The sequence below is a fragment of the Pongo abelii genome, chromosome 4 (assembly GCF_028885655.2).
Source record: "Pongo abelii isolate AG06213 chromosome 4, NHGRI_mPonAbe1-v2.0_pri, whole genome shotgun sequence".
Lineage (NCBI taxonomy): Eukaryota > Metazoa > Chordata > Mammalia > Primates > Hominidae > Pongo > Pongo abelii.
The window spans coordinates 71,677,449-71,697,319 of record NC_071989.2 but is presented as its reverse complement, the minus strand read 5'-3'; the positions used below and the strand labels follow the sequence as shown (position 1 = coordinate 71,697,319).

General features: G+C 35.7%; 1 protein-coding gene across 4 annotated transcripts in view; it reads right to left on the bottom strand.

Annotated features, from left to right (window-relative positions):
* The window catches only part of IPO11 (importin 11), a 220,696-nt gene that overhangs the window by 91,077 nt on the left and 109,748 nt on the right, over positions 1 to 19,871 (bottom strand). For 2 of the 4 annotated variants that reach the window (XM_054555604.2, XM_054555605.1), the window contains exons 22-25: positions 15,406 to 15,482; positions 9,474 to 9,553; positions 8,958 to 9,038; positions 5,089 to 5,133 (exon numbers count right to left, since the gene is read on the bottom strand). In XM_054555604.2, the coding sequence (XP_054411579.1) occupies positions 5,089 to 5,133; positions 8,958 to 9,038; positions 9,474 to 9,553; positions 15,406 to 15,482 (283 nt within the window). The remainder of the gene's footprint in view (positions 1 to 5,088; positions 5,134 to 8,957; positions 9,039 to 9,473; positions 9,554 to 15,405; positions 15,483 to 19,871) is intronic. The other 2 variants (XM_024246853.3, XM_063724115.1) reach the window with 1 other exon arrangement.

Genomic DNA, 19,871 nt, shown 5'->3' with positions numbered 1-19,871 from the left:
TTCTTAATCCAGTCTATCATAGATGGACATTTAGGTTGGTTCCAAGTCTTTGCTATTGTGAATAGTGCCACAATAAACATATGTGTGCATGTGTCTTTATAGCAGCATGATTTATAATCCTTTGGGTATATACCCAGTAATGGGACAGCTGGGCCAAATGGTATTTCTAGTTCTAGATCCTTGAGGAATCGCCACACTGTCTTCCACAATGGTTGAACCAGTTAACAGTCCCACCAACAGTGTAAAAGTGTTCCTATTTCTCCACATCTTCTCCGACACCTGTTGTTTCCTGACTTTTTAATGATTGCCATTCTAACTGGTGTGAGATGGTATCTCATTGTGGTTTTAATTTGCATTTCTCTGATGGCCAGTGATGATGAGCATTTTTTCATGTGTCTGTTGGCTGCATAAATGTCTTCTTTTGAGAAGTGTCTGTTCATATCCTTCACCCACTTTTTGATGGGGTTGTTTTTTTCTTGTAAATTTGTTTGAGTTCTTTGTAGATTCTGGATATTAGCCCTTGGTCAGATGAGTAGATTGCAAAGATTTTCTCCCATTCTGTAGGTTGCCTGTTCACTCTGATGGTAGTTTCCTTTGCTGTGCAGAAGCTCTTTAATTAGATCCCATTTGTCAATGTTGGCTTTTGTTGCCATTGCTTTTGGTGTTTTAGACATGAAGTCTTTGCCCATCCCTATGTCCTGAATGGTATTGCCTATGTTTTCTTCTAGGGTTTTTATAGTTTTAGGTCTAACATTTAAGTCTTTAATCCATCTTGAATTAATTTTTGTATAAGGTATAAGGAAGGGATCCAGTTTCAGCTTTCTAAGTACGGCTAGCCAGTTTTCCCAGCATCATTTATTAAATAGGGAATCCTCTCCCCATTTCTTGTTTTTGTCAGGTTTGTCAAAGATCAGATGGTTGTAGATGTGTGGTATTATTTCTGAGGACTCTGTTCTGTTCCATTGGGCTATATCTCTGTTTTGGTGCCAGTACCATGCTGTTTTGGTTACTGTAGCCTTGTAGTATAGTTTGAAGTCAGGTAGCGTGATGCCTCCAGCTTTGTTCTTTTGGCTTAGGATTGACTTGGCAATGCAGGCTCTTTTTTGGTTCCATATGAGCTTTAAAGTAGTTTTTTTCCAATTCTGTGAAGAAAGTCATTGGTAGCTTGATGGGGATGGCACTGAATCTATAAATTACCTTGGGCAGTATGGCCATTTTCATGATATTGATTCTTCCTATCCATAAGCATGGCATATTCTTCCATTTGTTTGTGTCCTCTTTTATTTCATTGAGCAGTGGTTTGTAGTTCTCCTTGAAGAGGTCCTTCACATCCCTTGTAAGTTGGATTCCTAGGTATTTTATTCTCTTTGAAGCAATTGTGAATGGGAGTTCACTCATGATTTGGCTTTCTGTTTGTCTGTTATTGGTGTATAAAAATGCTTGTGATTTTTGTACATTGATTTTGTACCCTGAGACTTTGCTGAAGTTGCTTATCAGCTTAAGGAGATTTTGGGCTGAGACCATGGGGTTTTCCAAATATACAATCATGTCATCTGCAAACAGGGACAATTTGACTGCCTCTTTTCCTAACTGAATACCATTGATTTCTTTCTCCTGCCTGTTTGCCCTGGCCAGAACTTCCAATACTATGTTGAATAGGAGTGGTGAAAGAGGGTATCCCTGTCTTGTGCCAGTTTTCAAAGGAAATGCTTCCAGTTTTTGCCCATTCAGTATGATATTGGCTGTGGGTTTGTCATAAATAGCTCTTACTGATACGTCCCATCAATACCAAATTTATTGAGGATTTTTAGCATGAAGGGCTGAATTTTGTCAAAGGCCTTTTCTGCATCTATGGAGATAATCATGTGGTTTTTGTCTTTGGTTCTGTTTATATGCTGGATTACATTTATTGATTTGCGTATGTTGAACCAGCCTTGCATCCCAGGGATGAAGCCCACTTGATCATGGTGGATGAGCTTTTTGATGTGCTGCTGGATTCGGTTTGCCGGTATTTTATTGAGGATTTTTGCATTGATGTTCATCAGGGATATTGGTCTAAAATTCTCTTTTGTCATTGTCTCTCTGCCAGGCTTTGGTATCAGGATGATGTTGGCCTCATAAAATGAGTTAGGGAGGATTCCCTCTTTTTCTATTGATTGGAAACTGTCTCTCAGACCACAGTGCAATCAAACTAGAACTCAGGATTAAGAAACTCACTCAAAACTGCTCAACTACATGGAAACTGAACAACCGGCTCCTGAATGATTACTGGGTACATAACGAAATGAAGGGAGAAATAAAGATGTTCTTTGAAAACAACGAGAACAAAGACACAACATACCAGAATCTCTGGGACACATTTAAAGCAGCGTGTAGACGGAAATTTATAGCATTAAATGCCCACAAAAGAAAGCAGGAAAGATCTAAAACTGACACCCTAACATCACAATGAAAAGAACTAGAGAAGCAAGACCAAACACATTCAAAAGCTAGCAGAAGGCAAGAAGTAACTAAGATCAGAGCAGAACTGAAGGAGATAGAGACACAAAAAACCCTTCAAAAAATCAATAAATCCAGGAGCTGGTTTTTTGAAAAGATCAACAAAACTGACAGATCGCTAGCAAGACGACTAATAAAGAAGAAAAGAGAGAAGAATCAAATAGACGTAATAAAAAATGTTAAAGGGATATCACTACTGATCCCACAGAAACACAAACCACCATCAGAGAATACTATAAACACCTCTATGCAAATTAACTAGAAAATCTAGAAGAAATGGATAAATTCCTGGACACATACACCCTCCCAAGACTAACCCAGGAAGAAGCTGAATCCCTGAATAGACCAATAACAGGCTCTGAAATTGAGGCAACAATTAATAGCCTACCAACCAAAAAAACTCCAGGATCAGACGGATTCACAGCCGAATTCTACCAGAGGTACAAGGAGGAGCTGGTACCATTCCTTCTGAAACAGATTGTGTTCTTAAAACTTTTGTGAAAAATGCAGGATTCAATTTACTTGACTTAGGCCTACACTGCATTCAAAGTGATTAAACGCATGGATCCTAAAGTCAAAATGCTTGTGTTATATCATAGTTCCAATGCTTACTAACTGAGTGGCCTTGAAAAAATTATTCATCACTTTATGATTTAATTTCTCATCTGTAAGACTGGGGAAAAGAGCAGTACTATCATTATATGTTTATGTAAGGATTAAATAAAATCTATGTTTTACATGCTTAGAATGTGTAGCATGTGTTAAATGCTAGTATGAGCTATTATTATTACAGAATAAGTTACACCTTAAAAATATTTGTGTCATCTTAAGTCTAATCACAGTGAAAAAAAGAAACTTGGCTTAACATTGCTTAATATGACCACGACCAGAATGAGAATTCAAAAAGTCATAGTAGTATGGCTGTAATACAGACAAATTTCAAATATAAGAAATGTTAACAATTTAGAGTATTTTATCATATAATTATGTTCCTCTAGATAACATGTTCAGTCACAAAATAAAGTAAAGCGTATTCTTTGCTCTACACCATTTGTTCCAAAAGCAGGCATACTGGTCTCTCTATCCAATTTTCCTAACATTGTAACTTTCTGCTTCAAAGAACAAAGAAGTTACTTGCAGATACTGTCAAAAATTAGTATAACAGTGACATTTAGTAAAAAATATATTTAAAATGTTACATAGCATACTATATTAAGAAATGGTATCTGAGAGATATTAAAAATGAAAATGAGCTAATATTAAAAACTATTGTTATTGCTATACTAGAACTCTAAGAACAGGAAAACGCCAAAAATTTTGAGAGTTTGCCCAGCCTTCAAATATAGCAGTAAAATGAAAGCACTATTGTCCTAAAATATTCCTTAACATAAAAATACAATTTATTCATGATAATGAACATATTTTTAGTATTTAACATCCATTTATTAAATAATAAAATCTAGTTTCTGAGATTTTTAAACCAAACATACAGATTGAGCTACAGCAATATTTGTATAAAAATACCATCTTAAACACATATTATCAGATTCTCGATTTTTCATTCTTTTTCTTTTTTTGAGGTTGCGGTGAGCCGAGATCACGCCATTGCACTCCAGCCTGGGCAACAAGAGTGAAACTCTATCTTAAAAAAAAAAAAAGAAATAAAAAAGAAAGAGAGATGCGGTCTTGTCATGTTGTGCAGAAGGCTGGAATCAAACTCCTCAGCTTAAGTGATCTTATAACCTCAGCCTCTGAAGTAGACAGGATTAAAGGCAAACACCACCATCTCTGGCTCCAAATTTCTTAATTCAAGTATCTGTATCCTAATCATAACCTACTGTTGGCATACTTACAGAGAAATTGCCTTAATCTGTAACGTATTAAATGTTACAAAAATAATGACTACATATTTGACTATAGATTTTTGATATGCAGTAAGTTAGTTTGGAATTTTCAATAATAAAAAAGTTTTAAAAGATTGTGTTATTCTGAGCAGCCAAAAAAAAATAAAATACAATTAATTTTCTTCTTTTTTTTCTTGAAACAGGGTCTCACTCTATTGTCTAGGCTGGAGTACAGTGGCACAATCTTGGCTCACTGCAGCCTACAACCCCCAGACTCAAGAGATCCTCCCACCTCAGACTCCTGAGTAGCTAGGATTACAGGCACACACCACCATGCTCGGCTAATTTTTGCATTTTTTGTAAAGACGGGGCCTCACCATGTTGCTCAGGCTAGTCTCAAACTCCTGAGATCAAGTGATCTGCCTGCCTCAGCCTCCCAAGGTGTTAGGATTACAGGCGTGAGCCACCACGCCTGGTCAAAACACAATTTATTTATTTATTTATTTATTTTTTTGAGACGGCGTTTCGCTCCTGTTGCCCAGGCTGAAGTGCAATGGCGTCATCTCGGCTCACCACAACCTCTGCCTCCTGGGTTCAAGCAATTCTCCTGCCTCAGCCTCCCAAGTAGCTGGGATTACAGGCATGTGGCACCATGCCCAGCTAGTTTTGTATTTTCAGTAGAGACAGGGTTTCTCCATGTTGGTCAGGCTGGTCTCAAACTCCCAACCTCATGTAATCCACCCACCTCAGCCTCCCAAAGTGCTGGGATTACAGGCCTGAGCCACCGCACCTGGCGACCAAAATACAATTATTAATTATTTTAAAGAGCCAGCTGAAATATGCAGTTCTTGCTAATAATATACCATCATTACATAAACCACTTGCTTACTTTTAAAAGTAAATTTAATTAATGTACTTAAGTATTTATTTCAAATAAATGGTCAAAGGGTAAAGGAGAACAACTTGGTTTGTTTCTCTACAGCCAAATTATTTTGCCTAAAATTATAGTAGCCTATTTCCCCCCATAGAGAGACTAAATAATGAGACAGCTATATATTACATAAAAACAGCCAACTCTTATATTCACTTATTACATGCTTGGCATTGCTACAACTGTTTATATATATAAGCTCAAGTATTCCTCACATCAACTATAGGAAGTAGGTAAAGTTATCATCCCCATGTTACGGATGGAAAATGAGGAACCAAGACTAATCTGTCCACATCACATAGCTGTGAAGTAGCAGAGCCAACGTTCTAACCCTGGAAGTCTCCCTTCAGTGTGTAGTCTCACCTGCTATGCTACGCTCCCTCTAATAAGTTGGTAAGAGTATAATTAAAGACAAGTAGAATCACAATGGCCATTCCAAATAATCCACAAGTTGTCTTTCAACAATTACTTTAACAATATTGTTGCAGAAAAGCCAAAAGAGGGGGATGGGGGTAAGGTCAATTCAAACTTGGTCTGGGAAGTGTTTAAATGTGAGAAATCACCTCTTTTCTTAATCACTTAGAATACATATATTATAATTTAACATGGAGAATTTCAGGTACTGCCTAGTTACAGAATAAAAATCATTTAGTATCACTCCTCATCTAATAAATGAGGAAAATGAAGACCAAAGTATACTCAGGAGCCATAAAAGTAGCAGGGCAGCATATGCAAACCAAGGGACTGGTCAAGGAGAGAATTCCAAATGAATCCTCAGTAGAGTCGAGATCACATCTTCAACATAAAAATTATGGATTCCTTGTCTTTCAAGTCACTTACTATATATGTATTCAGAGCAAACAGAGCACACATTTACTGAACTTTGGCTAATGGAGAAGCTCAGTATAATAGAGGAGAAAGGTTAAAACAGGCATACATACAGAAAAAATCTGTAAAGACAATAATATCAAAATGGCATGGCAATTTTCACTTGTTTTAATCACTCCCACACCACCAATCACTTTTTCCTCAAATAGTCAGAATTAAGTCCAATGTATTAATTCCTTATTTCCTCTTACCTCCAGAGAAGAATTTATCACCAAAGCAAAAGCTGAAGCTGAGATTGTGTAAGACTGAGTTCCTTAATATACTTATATTGCCACTGTGTCAGTTTAATAAAGGCATAAATGCAATAAAAATTCATAAAAGCATTTTAGTAAGCAACATGTTTGATGTTACTTGTAAGCTTTGGAGCTAGGAGACTACTTTGAAATTAATAATAAATGTGGATTAATAGACTAGTGCAATAAACCAGGCCTCAAGTATCCAGGGTCTCAACAAGCCACATGCACAGATTACTGTTATTACAACTCCTTTAGGGTCCACATGATTCTTTGGTAACAGTGGCTTATATTCTCACCCTTTAGTAAACCCCTTGCTCTAAAAAAGAAACTAATAAACTATAAAATTAAAGCCAAAGAGTTCTGCCATATCCCAGATGTAATCAAGGTAAGATGAAGATATTAGGGAATGCCCTTAATCAATTATGACTTTTGTCCCTGCAACAACAAAAACAAAACAGAGACACAGACAGATACCAGGAGAACATCATGTGACAGAGGAAGCACATGATGGCAGGATTACGTATCTACAAACCAAGGAATGCGAAAGACTGCCTGCAATCACCAGAAGGTAAGAGAAAGGCTTGGAACAGATTCTCCCCCTAGACCCTTCAGAAAGAGCAAGGCCCTGCAAACACTGATTTTTTAATTATATAATTAATATAAGTATTATAAAGAGACTCTTGTTTTAAGCCACCAAGGTTGTGGTATTTTGTTACAGCGTCCCTAGGAAACTAATACAGTCCTTACTGATCTCCTTAAGCTCCTTCCTTTTCTCATCAATCTATAACACTTCAATAATCTGGCAGATGACCCTTCCAATTTACAGACACAAAAATACGTTTTAAATTTTGGTTTTAAAATGTAAACCCCCATGCTCAATAGACAATCCTAACAGCATTTCTCTCCTTGCTCTTGTTCACTTCACTGCAGTACTTAACACTGTATTAGCCTGATTCATGCTAGCAGAGTTGCGAAAGTGAATAAAAACACAGTCATGCACCACTTATCAACAGGGATATGCTCTGAGAAATGTGTCATTAGGCAATTTCACTGTTGTGCAAACGTCATAGACTGTGCTTACGCAAATCTAGATGGTATCTTACTGGTTAATGTATGAGTCAGTTTTCATACTGCTATAAAGAACTGCCTGAGACCGGGTAATTTATAAAGGAAAGAGATTTAATTGAGTCACCGTTCAGCATAGCTGGGGAGGCCTCAGGAAACTTACAATCAAGGCAGAAGGCGAAAGGGAAGCAAGGCATCTTCTTCACAGGGTAGCAGGAAGAAGTGCCGAGCGAAGCGGGAGGAGGCCCTTATAAAACAATCAGATCTCGTGAGGACTCACTATCATGAAAACAGCATGGGGAAAACCATCCCCAGGATTCCCTTGACTCGGGAGACCAGGTGGAGATAACTAATCAGGGGGCAGTAATCCCTACAATCCCCTTGATCATGGGGTGATTTGGGTGGGGACACAAAGCCTAACCATATCAGTTATTGTGAAGTAAGACTTCATTATCTGTGCAAACTTTTACTCACTTAGATCCTAAAGTACACTTTGGATTCTTGCTACAGTTATCGTGATTACCTAAGTGCACTTCTGCAAGAAAATTTCTTTGGGTAACCTCTTTCATTTCATTGGGAGGAAGTGAAATCATTTTTAGGCTCTAAAGCAATGCCACAATTTTCACACCATAATGCTACTTTGTTGTGATAGAAATTCAGCTCTCATATCTTAGAACATAGCTGAGAAACTCAACACTAAAAATAAGGGTACTTTTTTTTTATCAATTTTATAATTATTTATTTATTTATTTCATTATACTTTAGGTTCCAGGGTACATGTGCACAACGTGCAGGTTTGTTACATATGTATACATGTGCTGTGTTGGTTTGCTGCACCAAAATAGGGGTACTTTTAACAGCTACACCTTCTCTCAAAGTCCATACATAAAGATATTTTAATATATTTCTACATACATTTATGTTTATATGTAAATACATACATTTAATACTATTTATGTCTTTAATAGACAGGTATAATATATAAAGATAATATACAACTTAGAGACTGTTAGTTCATAATTACACAATCTCAACAAATGTGGTACTCTAATTTTGATAGCCAACTTAAATTAAAGCTACCAAATTATAAAGTGAAAACTCTGTCCCAACAGCAGACTAACAAAATGAAAGAATGAGAAGTATCAGATATCACATCACTGGATAATTAACAAGAGTTTTTAAATCCTTACTACCCAAAGTGAGGTCTCAAGATAGGCAACATCCCAATCAGTTCAGACCTTGTTAGAAATCCAGAACTGAATTTTATAATAAGATATCCAGTTGATCTCTTGCCTGTTGAAGGTGTATGCACCTTCAGATTTGAGACCTCTGGTCCACAGGTATTAAACCAACTGAAAACTGCTAAAATAGCCTGTCTAGAACTATATCAACTCTTCTCCTTCTTGCGAACCATCCACACCCAAATGAAAGTCCAATTTCATAAAATATAAATGAAAAATTCATAAATATATTCATTTAAAATGATCACAATACCTTGAGCACCTGAACTTGACCTTCTGTAGTAATTTCCTTTAAAAGTTCACAAAAGGACTGGCATAGACCTACTGCGTATGTCTGAAATTCAATTAAAAGTCAATATATGTAAGAATATATCTGTAATATCAAAAAGACATAAAATTTCATTTGGGATTCATTATAATATACTTGAGAATTATACACTAATGGTCTAAGCATATCAAATTTCAATCAGAACGCTTAGGAAAAGTTAAAGAAAAAAGATTATGCCAAATAAAAATATAGATTATTGATACATTGATTTTTATAGGAATACAAAAAAAATTTGTTGACATAGCACATTTTCTGCATTAAGAAAGGAACTGCATGCAGCACATCTGCCCTGCAATGGGAAATGCTCATAGTCAATGTTTCTCTGTCTTAAAATAACAGACCAATCTTAAAATTTTGAAAAGGCACCCCCTGATTTCAAATAAGAAATAATCAAAATAATAATTATATAATTTCATATAATGCAAAACTACTCCAACATACCTGTAAAAATTCTGTTGATGATAAAAAGATATAACCATTGATGATCTTAAAGCAAGTTCTAAGATTTTCTGAACTTAGTTCTGCCAAAACAATAAATGTCAAACAAAAAACCAAATTAATTCACTGATCAAAATTAGTTTAAATGAAGTGATTCATTGTTATTTAAAACTAATTTGCATACTCTAGAAACCTCCTCCGAGCACTACTGAGACTACCAGTATCTATAGATATCTAAAAACTGGCATCACTAGGACTTAAAGGGTATAGTCACCAATGATCATGCCACTGCACTCTAGGGTGGGCAAAAGAGTGAGACCCTGTCTCAATGAATGAATGAATTAATGAATGAATGAATACTGGTATCAACCCAAAGCTTAATGCTAACTCATTTGCTTTTCACTGGGTGAAACATTCAGAAAAAAGCCAAGCTCCCCATGTATTTTCCTTTCAGGAAAAAAACCCACCTAACCATTTGACCCAACCTTTCATTTCCAAATAAATTTTTACTGCTAACATGGCACACTACATGAAACTGAATCATTTTACCATATTTTGACATCTGCTTAAATGGGTTCACTCAGTGAACATTTACTGAGTGTTACTGCACTTGCACTAAATATGTGATATTACTTCTCAACAGAGTCCTGATCACACTCCAAAAAAATTATATTATATTTAGATATTTTCAATCTTTCAGCTTTTATCAGAAAAGGATATCGTTTTTAGCTATTCCTTTGCAAGTGCAGAGTAGAAACTATTTGTTAAAACTGAATATGATCAAAAGTTGACACTGTGCTATTTTACATGTTTCACTACTTAAAATAATAATACAAAGGAATACAGGCTGTATGTGTAAAATTATACAGATTAAAATATGACCCCAAAATATCATCAATGGCTAAAACCTGCCATTCTTTGCTGCAAGTATTTTAGAAATCATATTCACTCAAAATAAGACAAATTGTTTTTTCTTAATTTCTGGCAAAAGATTAGCCCCTGTGTTCTTATCTATCACATCTTAATAAAAGAAAGAAGACATTCTATTCAGATGTGAATTTTCCATTTATTTTCACAAAAGAATGACAATCCTACCCTGTCTCAAAATGTCTTTGAAGGCATTAGTTCCTAAACTTTAGGATTTGACAGTTTTAAAAAATGAGGATGAGAAGGGGACAGGAAATGATTAACTTATTACTAGTTACTAATCTAAAAGACATAAAAAAACCAAAAGCTGTCATCTAAGTATCTTTTTACAACAGAAGATAAAAATCTCAGGATAAAGGGGGCCTTTATATTAGATAAAGCTATCATTATGAAAAATTCCCATTATCCTTTTCTCCTCAAGGAGAAAGCCTGGACTTGTGCATACTTTTTTTGTAGACCAACAATGAACAGCAGACTGGCCATCGCCATGAAAAGTAGGGCCAAGGGTCTATATTTAAGAGAGAACTGAGAATGGCTTCATTCCAGGCATATCAGGGAATATAATTTTGAAATCATTGCCAAGTATAATTTTATCAAAATCAATGTTAAAAAAAAAACCAACATTTAAGAAGACTTGATATAAAAAGAAAAGAGCCCGTCTCCTCCTACAGATATTTAAAAACTATTCCTGGATTGTTCTATACAAATTAGGTCACTTCACACTGCTTTCCATGCCTCTGCCACGCCCAGGATGGCACTGACAAAATTTTCTTGGGCATGTTATCATCATCAAATAAATAAACAAATAAATAAATAAATATTAATATTATACACAGCCCTAAAATTAACAAATTTATCTGTTTTAAGGTACTGGACACTGTTCATTATAGCCACAAATTCCTAGTGAGACTCTAAAGAAAAATTTTCTAGTCCTAATACCAAGAAGTTATACTTCAATCATGCAATAGATATGTATTTGCTTTCAGATACTGAGTAATTTATGTCTATGGTTCGCAGTCAGGGGCAATTTTGTCCCCTACAGGACACTTGAGAATGTCTAGAAACATTTTTGTCATCACTATCATCAAGTAGGTAGAAGCTGAGGATACTATTAAACATCCTTCAACACAAAGGAAAGTCCCTCACAACAAAGAATTACCTGACCCAAATGTCAACAGAGCCAAGACTGAAAATCCCTGATTTAAGTGACTAGGTTTTTCTTTTCATAGACTTCTACAGAGCTCTAAGGTAAACCTGTATATAACCTATCAAAGTATTTAGTTATGCACTGTGCACATATGATTCATATCTTTAGTGTGATTTTATTTTATAGTCTACTCCTATTTGCTTTTATTTATAATTTTGCTCCTATATTTAATTTGTATTTTACATATATATTCCTTTAAATTTCTGTAAGGAGGACAGGGAGTGAATTATTAAATTATGTTATAAAGAATCTAGAGAAATCTACTTCATCCTTTCCAAACTTGATAGAAAGTTACCAGCTGAAAAATTTTACAGTTAAAGGAACATTAGTGTTGCATTCGCAATAACTAGGACAAGAGCCAGTCACATGCTGATCTTTTAAGTAATGAGAATACTAAGTAAATTAACACCATAACATAGATTTAAAGAAAAAAAGGCATTAGAACTAAATTAATATAATTACTTCCAGTTACAGCCTCTGGTTCTGCTTAAAATTTATCAGATTCTATTTACACATAGGGAAAAGGACATCATAAAATGAATCTTAGCCTTGAATATATTCATACTTAATTAACGCATCCTAAAAAACCATTAACTTAAACATCTTAAAGTGTTCTATAATGTTGGCTTTATATGTTTTAAAGCAGGAAACTTTCTGCCAGTGGCTTGCTTGCTTTCCTTTTTTTTTTTTTTTTTTTTTTTTAAAGAGAAAGCGTCTTGTTCTGTTGTCCAAGCTGGAATGCAAGAGCAGAGTAACGGCTCACTGCAGCCACTGCAGCCTTGATCCTCTAGCTTCAGCCTCCTGAGCAGCTAGAATCACAAGCACGGGCCACCAAGGCCGGCTAACTTTTATTTCTTGTAGACATGGGGTCTTGCTACGTTGCCCAGGCTGGTCTCAAACTCCTGCCCTCAAGCAATCTACCTGATTACAGGCATGAGCCACTGCAACTAGCCCAGTGGCTTAATTTCTGCTTAGAAAAATACAATACCTATTGTACTTAATAAATAGATAGCTTAAAAGCATTGTTCTAATAAGAGAATTTAACTGATACAAAAACAGTATTCATTTTGGTTTATACTCTTAAAAGATTAAATATTCTGGTTGTATGTAAAAATAAATTTTTAAACTTTCATGAAAGAATGTACGGCCAGACGTGGTGGCTCACGCCTGTAATCCCAGCACTTTGGGAGGCCGAGGTGGGTGGATCACCTGAGGTCAGGAGTTCAAGACCAGCCTGACCAACATGAAGAAACCCCGTCTCTATTAAAAATACAAAAAATTAGCCGGGGTGGTGGCGCATGCCTGTAATCCCAGCTACTCGGGAGGCTGACGCAGGAGAATCTCTTGAACCAGGGAGACAGAGGTTGCAGTGAGCCAAGATTGCGCCATTGCACTCCAGCCTGGGCAACAAGAGTGAAACTCCGTCTCAAAAAAAAAAAAAGAAAGAAAGAAAGAATATACATGCAAAAAGCTGTATGTCAAACTCAAACAAAAATAAAGGTAATACTGAGGTCAAGATGTACAAATAAACATGAACAAATGTAATTTGTAAATAGAATTTCTTCATTATTGATGTAAATACACATACCACAATGCATAAAACAAATTATGTTTATCTTTTTTGTTTGAACAATAAAAGTAGAAAACAAATAATAGAATCTACATCACCTATATTCACTGAAACTTTATAAAACAGAACTTTTTAAATCTTTAAAAATTAAAAAAGTTTAAATTGAATATCCATTATCAAAAGGTTGAAATTTCATTAGTTCTTGATTCAGTAAAGTAACAAATCCTGAAGAGCCAGTCAATAGTAGGATAATTTTAAAATGGGAATAATGTTAATAGTGACAGTAATAGTACTAAACATACTAGCAAAACATTACATAATGCTTACTATGTGCCAGGCATTATTCTACACTACAGGCTGGGCATGGTGGCTCAAGCCTGTAATCCCAGCACGTTGGGATGCCAAGGCAGGTGGATCACATTAGGCCAGGAGTTTGAGAGCAGCTTGGGCAACATGGTGAAACCCCATCACTACTAAAAATACAAAAATTAGCTGGGCATGGTGGCACATGCCTGTAGTCTCAGCTACTCAGGAGGCTGAAGCAGAAGAATTGCTTGAACCTGGGAGGCGGAGGTTGCACTGAGCTGAGATTGAGCCACTGCACTCCAGCCTGGGTGACAGAGCAAGACTCTGTCTCAAAACAAACAAACAAACAAATAAACAAACCACCACCAACAAAAAAACCACTACACTAGAGCACTTACCTAAAGCTACACTAAAAAACAGTGTCATACAGTTATAGTAAAGTAAGTCACATGCTTTCTATTTAAATCTCTTCTTCTTGGTTACCAATCCCTCTCCCATCACTCTTAGGGAACTGAACATTGTGGAGACTAAGCATGCTGAATTTGAGGTGGAAAACAGGGTGAAATGAGACCAATGTGTGAAATCACACATATGTGGAAGCAGCTGAATGTTGTTCATGACAAAGTTGGTAAAAGGGCTGGCTGAGGTGTCTAATCCTAGGTCAAATATAAAGAAGCCTATGGACTGCCTAAAGTAGCATGGTATGTAGTCTCCAAGTTAGGTAGAACAGAACTAAAAAGGCCTTCACCAAAGAACCCTATTCTCTTTTTCTAGTAGATCAACACCTATTGCCACTGACTTCATCTTTGGTTAAGTTTTTCCTTTTATGGGGACTCTAGATAACAAACAGCAAATGGCTCTTTATTGGAAAACAAATGGTTACCTTGATTATTATTTGAAAAGAGTAACAAAAAATTTAGGAGAAAATGTGAAGAACTAATCACATTATCTAACCACCATGGTCATCCAACAAATAAGGCGAGAAAATGATTTTTTAATCAGTTACAATTGGTTTTAGTCCACATTTGCTGGTATTTTCAAAGAGTGAGTCTATTTTTCCAGTGTGTCATTCATTATACCTCAGGGACATTTTTTGCCTCTAATAATCCCAGCGCTTTGGAAGGCCAAGGCAGGCAGATCACGAGGTCAGGAGTTCGAGACCAGCCTGGCCAACACGGTGAAACCCCGTCTCTACTAAAATATAAAAATTAGCTGGGTGTGGTGGTGCACAACTGTAATCCTAGCTACTCAGGAGGCTGAGGCAGGAGAACAGTTTGAACCTGGGAGGTGGAAGTTGCCACGAGCCGAGATCACACCATTACACTCCAGCCGGCACAAGAAGGGCGAAACTCCATCTCCAAAAAAAGAAAAAAATAGCCAGATGTGGTGGTGTGTGCCTGTAGCTCTAGCTACTCAGGAAGCTAGAGGAGTTGCTTCAGTCCAGGAGTTCGAAGCTGCAGTAAGCTGTGGTCATACCACTGCACTCCAGCCTGGGCAACAGAGCAAGACCTTGTCTCAAAACAAAACAAACAAACACCACCAACAGACTTATTTGTCAATATTAGGGATTAAATAAAAACGGAAGGTATGTATGTTCTCATTTATAAATGGAAGCTAAACATTGAGTACTCAAGGACATAATCATGGCAAAAATAGACACTGCAGACTACTAGAGGGCAGAGGGAGGAACTCAAAGGTTGAAAAACTACTAGGTCCTATGTTCACTAACTGGATGACAGAATCAATTGTACCCCAAACCTCAACATCACACAATATATCCATGTAACAAACCTGTACATATATCCCCTGAATCTAAACTAAAAGTTCAACTTACAACTTTGTTGTAATGCCTCCAAATTTGTTTCAATGCCTCCAAATTATGGTTGCATTAAAAAACATTAGTAAGTTTATGCTTTAACACATACCAAGAAGTGGTGACATATTCTGAAATATACGAAGCAACTCTGGTGTAATACATGGACTGTTTTCCAAAGTTACTAACCTAGGAAGGAAAAACAGATGATTAAACCACTTTCCACGCCCATTAAAGCCATTAACATATGACTTAAATATTTTAAAAGGTCTCATTTAAATGAAGAAAGGTAAGTGTATAATCAGTTAAGTTATAAAAAGTATCTAAGAAAGAATTAACCAAATGCCTCAAAATAAAAACCTGTCTGCAAATTATGTAATATTTCTACATACATAGCAAAGGTAGTAAGGAAAGTAACTACAGCTGACCCTTGCACAACATGGCTTTACACTGAGTGGGTCCACTTATATCCAGACTTTTTCAACCAAATCCAAGATTAAAAATACAGTATTCACAGGATGCAAAACCAAAGTACATGGCGGGCTGACTTTTCACATACACATATACACAGGTTCCGCAGGGCTGACTGCGGGACTTTAGTATGCATGAATTTTGGTATATGTGGTAGTTCTGGAACCAATTCCCTGTTGATAGAAAGACACAACTGTATATACTAAAGTATCCATAATAATGAAATTATAACAATAAACCAAAAGCATAACCATTACGGATTGGTCAAACAGGTAAAAAAGTTATTTTGTTGTTCTGATTTTCTTGATATGTTCCTCTGCCACATGTAATTGATGTGTTCTTCGATGGGAAACTAGGCTAATAAGTTAGTAAAACTTATGCTAAATGCTTAATAAATATGAACTTAGTACAACAAAGGCCATTACAAGCCAATCTGACCGCACTAGCAGTTATGAAACAATCCATAATATAATACGTATACATGGAAGGTTTAGTGCAACAAAGGCAAATTACAAACTAATCTGACCACAATCCATGACATAATACACATCCATGGTGGGTTATCACAGAAGTGTGTGATTGGTCTATCTGTTCACATCCCCCAACCCTCAAAACAAGGATTGTTTTGATTGTCAAAACAGCAGCAAGGAAAGGAGGGGAAAGCCTATTCAAAATCTAATATTGGCTATAAAAACTAAAAACTAAGGAATAACCTGATGATGCTATCAAAACTGTAAAGAACCCCTGGCCCCCAACGTGGGTCTATTTCCAGTTCCTTTTCTTAATTAATTGTTCAAACATACAAAGAATAGATTGTTATATATCACAAAAATCATTCCAGTGCAATGAAAACAATTTTTAAATTGTTAAACATAGCACTGATATAAAATCAAAAAGAATCACAAAATGTAGATCATAGATGCAAATCATTAATAGAAGAAAAAATAAAATTAGATAAAATATTAGAAAAATGTTTATAATATGCATTAATAGTGGAATTCCCCACCAAGTAAAGTTTATCCTAGGAAATCAAGTTTCTTTTAAAAGAAAGGTTTTTTCTTAAGAGAAAGATATGATCTTTTGAGTAAATAGCAAAAAGCAATCAAATTTGTTTTGTTTTTTAAATGATCATATTACATTTAATAAGATATAGCTGATACTGCTGCCTGCTTACCAGTATTCATTACTACCTCATCCAATTTTCTTAGAAACAAAAAACTATACAAAGTCTTTTGTTCAAATTCTGTTTAATAATTTATTGTATTAAATGTTTATATTAAGATAGAAGAAAGGCTAAAAGTTGATGAGCTGATTTTCTTAGAATGGAGATCAAATGACAACAAGCCCATAAACCTAAAGCAAGTAGAATAAGATAATAAACATAAGAACAGATATTAATAAATAGGGAACAGATACGCAACAAAGAGAACCAAAGCCAAAGGTTGTTTTTGAAAAGACTAGTAACTGACAAATCTCTAGTGAGATGGATCAAGAGGAAAATAAAAAGCCATAGTGGGAGATAAATCACATAATCAGTCTGAGAGTTTCACTCTATATTCGTGACCCTAAACATCAACTGGTGTACTGGTTTTATCCCTAATAAATTCAAATTCCCATTCTCTAAGATAACTACTTTATACCTTCTCTCACCTACAGACCTCTAATATCTTGTGCACACTCATAATCCAGCCCATTACTCCCCACTAAAGACGATGCTTCATATTTTGTTGAGAAAATACAAGCTATTGGATGGAACACCTCCCTATCTCATTCCACTACAAAATTTGGAAAACCACCTTCTGCCTCCAGTTAAAATGGATGAAGTATCCCAGCTGCTACCAAAATTCAACTCCTTCCACTGGAGCTCTGAATCCCACCCCTTTTTGCCTCCTTCACTTATCCCACTCTCTCAATCCAGCCTCACCCGTTCCTCTAGATCTTCACATTTCCCACACTACCCAGCTGTTGCCCCATGTCTATGCTCCTCTTAATAGTAAAAGCTCTCAAACAAGTTATCAGTGTGCATAGTCTGTACAGACTTACCTTCAATTCATTCTTCAGTCTATTCCAGTTCTAATTTCTGTTCTTACCACTCCGGTGAAAACCCTCCTATCATCTTCATGTGGCCAAATTCACATCTCTATACTAATCTTACTAGGAAAATCAGCAACATTTGACAAAGTTGACCACTCTCTCCTCTTTTAGGAAACATTCTCCTCTCTTGGCTTGGTTTTCCTACTATGTAAGTAAATAGCTCTTCTCTGTCTTTGTAGATGGCTCCTCGTGTCCTCAAAATGTTACAAGTTCATTAGAATTCTGCCCTGGGCAGAATGTTCTCTATCTGTCCTTCTCTTCCTAGGCAATCTTTAATTATCCTCGGCATTGAATGCCATATCCAAAGTGCCAACCACTTCAGCAAACATTATCTCATATTCACAAACACCATGTAAGGGTAGGGATTATTCTTCATTTTAAAGATAAGAAAACTGTGGTTCACCAAAGATGATTAACTTATTAAAATTACATATATAATGCAGTAGTATAACTGGGATTGGCACCTATGTTTGCCTGATTTCAAATATAAACTCTAACCCATCAAGAAAAATTTATGAAGAAGGATGTACTCTCTTTAAAGAAACTCAACTATTAACAAATTAGGTAATTAAAAAAATTTTCTCCTAATAATTTATTTTTATGAGCATGTAACTAAAGGCTAAGAAAAAACATTACCATTAACAAAGCAGTGCATTTGTTATTACTTTTTAATGTAATCCCTTGAAAATATCTACACCTTTAATAACACATTAATATATTGTCAGTAATACTGATAATTCTGAGTCTAATCTCTTTAATATTGGATTTTTTCTAACATTCAACATCATATAGTATCTACATGTTTACACAAAATTATTTATATGCCAGGAATTAATATTTTATCTTACAATCTAGGGCAGAGGATGGCAAACTACAGCTCATGGGCTAAATCCACCCACATACTTATTTCTATAAATGATGTTTAATTGGCGTACAGCCATACCTACTTACGTATTGTCTATGACTGTTTTGACACTGACAGCAGAGTTGAATAGTTGCAACAAAGACTGTGTGACTCAACCTAAAATATTTAATATCTGGTCCTGTCTAGTACAAGTTTGCCAACCTCTGATCTAAAGTAATCCATCCGTGTACAAATATAAATGTTTGAATATAAAATATTTCAACAACAGGCTAATTTACAACCAAACCATATACATGCCATTTAAGTTTGAACAACACCTTTCTGAGGAACGCAAACCACAAATTAATAAGTATCTAACTAGTAAAGTTTTAAAGTCATTCATCTCATATTCTGATAAAGATCATTATTTATAATTTGCACCAAAGGTAATTTCTAAGAACCAAAACTGTTAAATTCTAGACATCTAACAAAAACAGTTCCAAAGGGAGGGAGGGAGGAAGGGATGAAGAGAATCAAATGTTCATTTCTTTTATGGTTGATTTCTATGACTTGCTTTCTTTAACTGCACTATCAATTTACATAATGGGATTTTGAAACTTTTCATGTATTATTGAAAGATTGTCTCTGGAGAAAACTGTTGACAACAGTAAAGTGAGCTTAATAAAGCAAAAGGATTTTCTAGCACAGTTGCTTACACACCGTGGGCAGTCAATAAGCCTTTGTCACACTGAGCTGCCACAGAAGCAGGGCATTTTTTTTTGACCTCTTAATAACGCATACTACTAATTTACTCAGTAGAACAGTAAGTTAAGACTGTAAGTCGCATTAGCATTTGGAGCTGAGGTATAATATCTCAATACTTGGTTAAGTAGTAAGAGGACCTCAATATCCCCCAAACATCTCATTTAACAGACTGGAAATTGTAAGTCAGTAACTTTTTGGAAAAGTTACCAAGACCCCATATTACATGACAAATTCCAAAAGATGAAATGCAGCTGAGTTCCTATTGAAATGTCCCCCTCTGTCTACTATAATCCTACACTGAGGAACAGCTGCCAAAAAAAGGAGATATATGCCCCAGTTTGAAGAAACAGAGTTTCCATTCTTTGTTTTTAAAGCCCTATTACATGACCTTAACTTTATTGGCA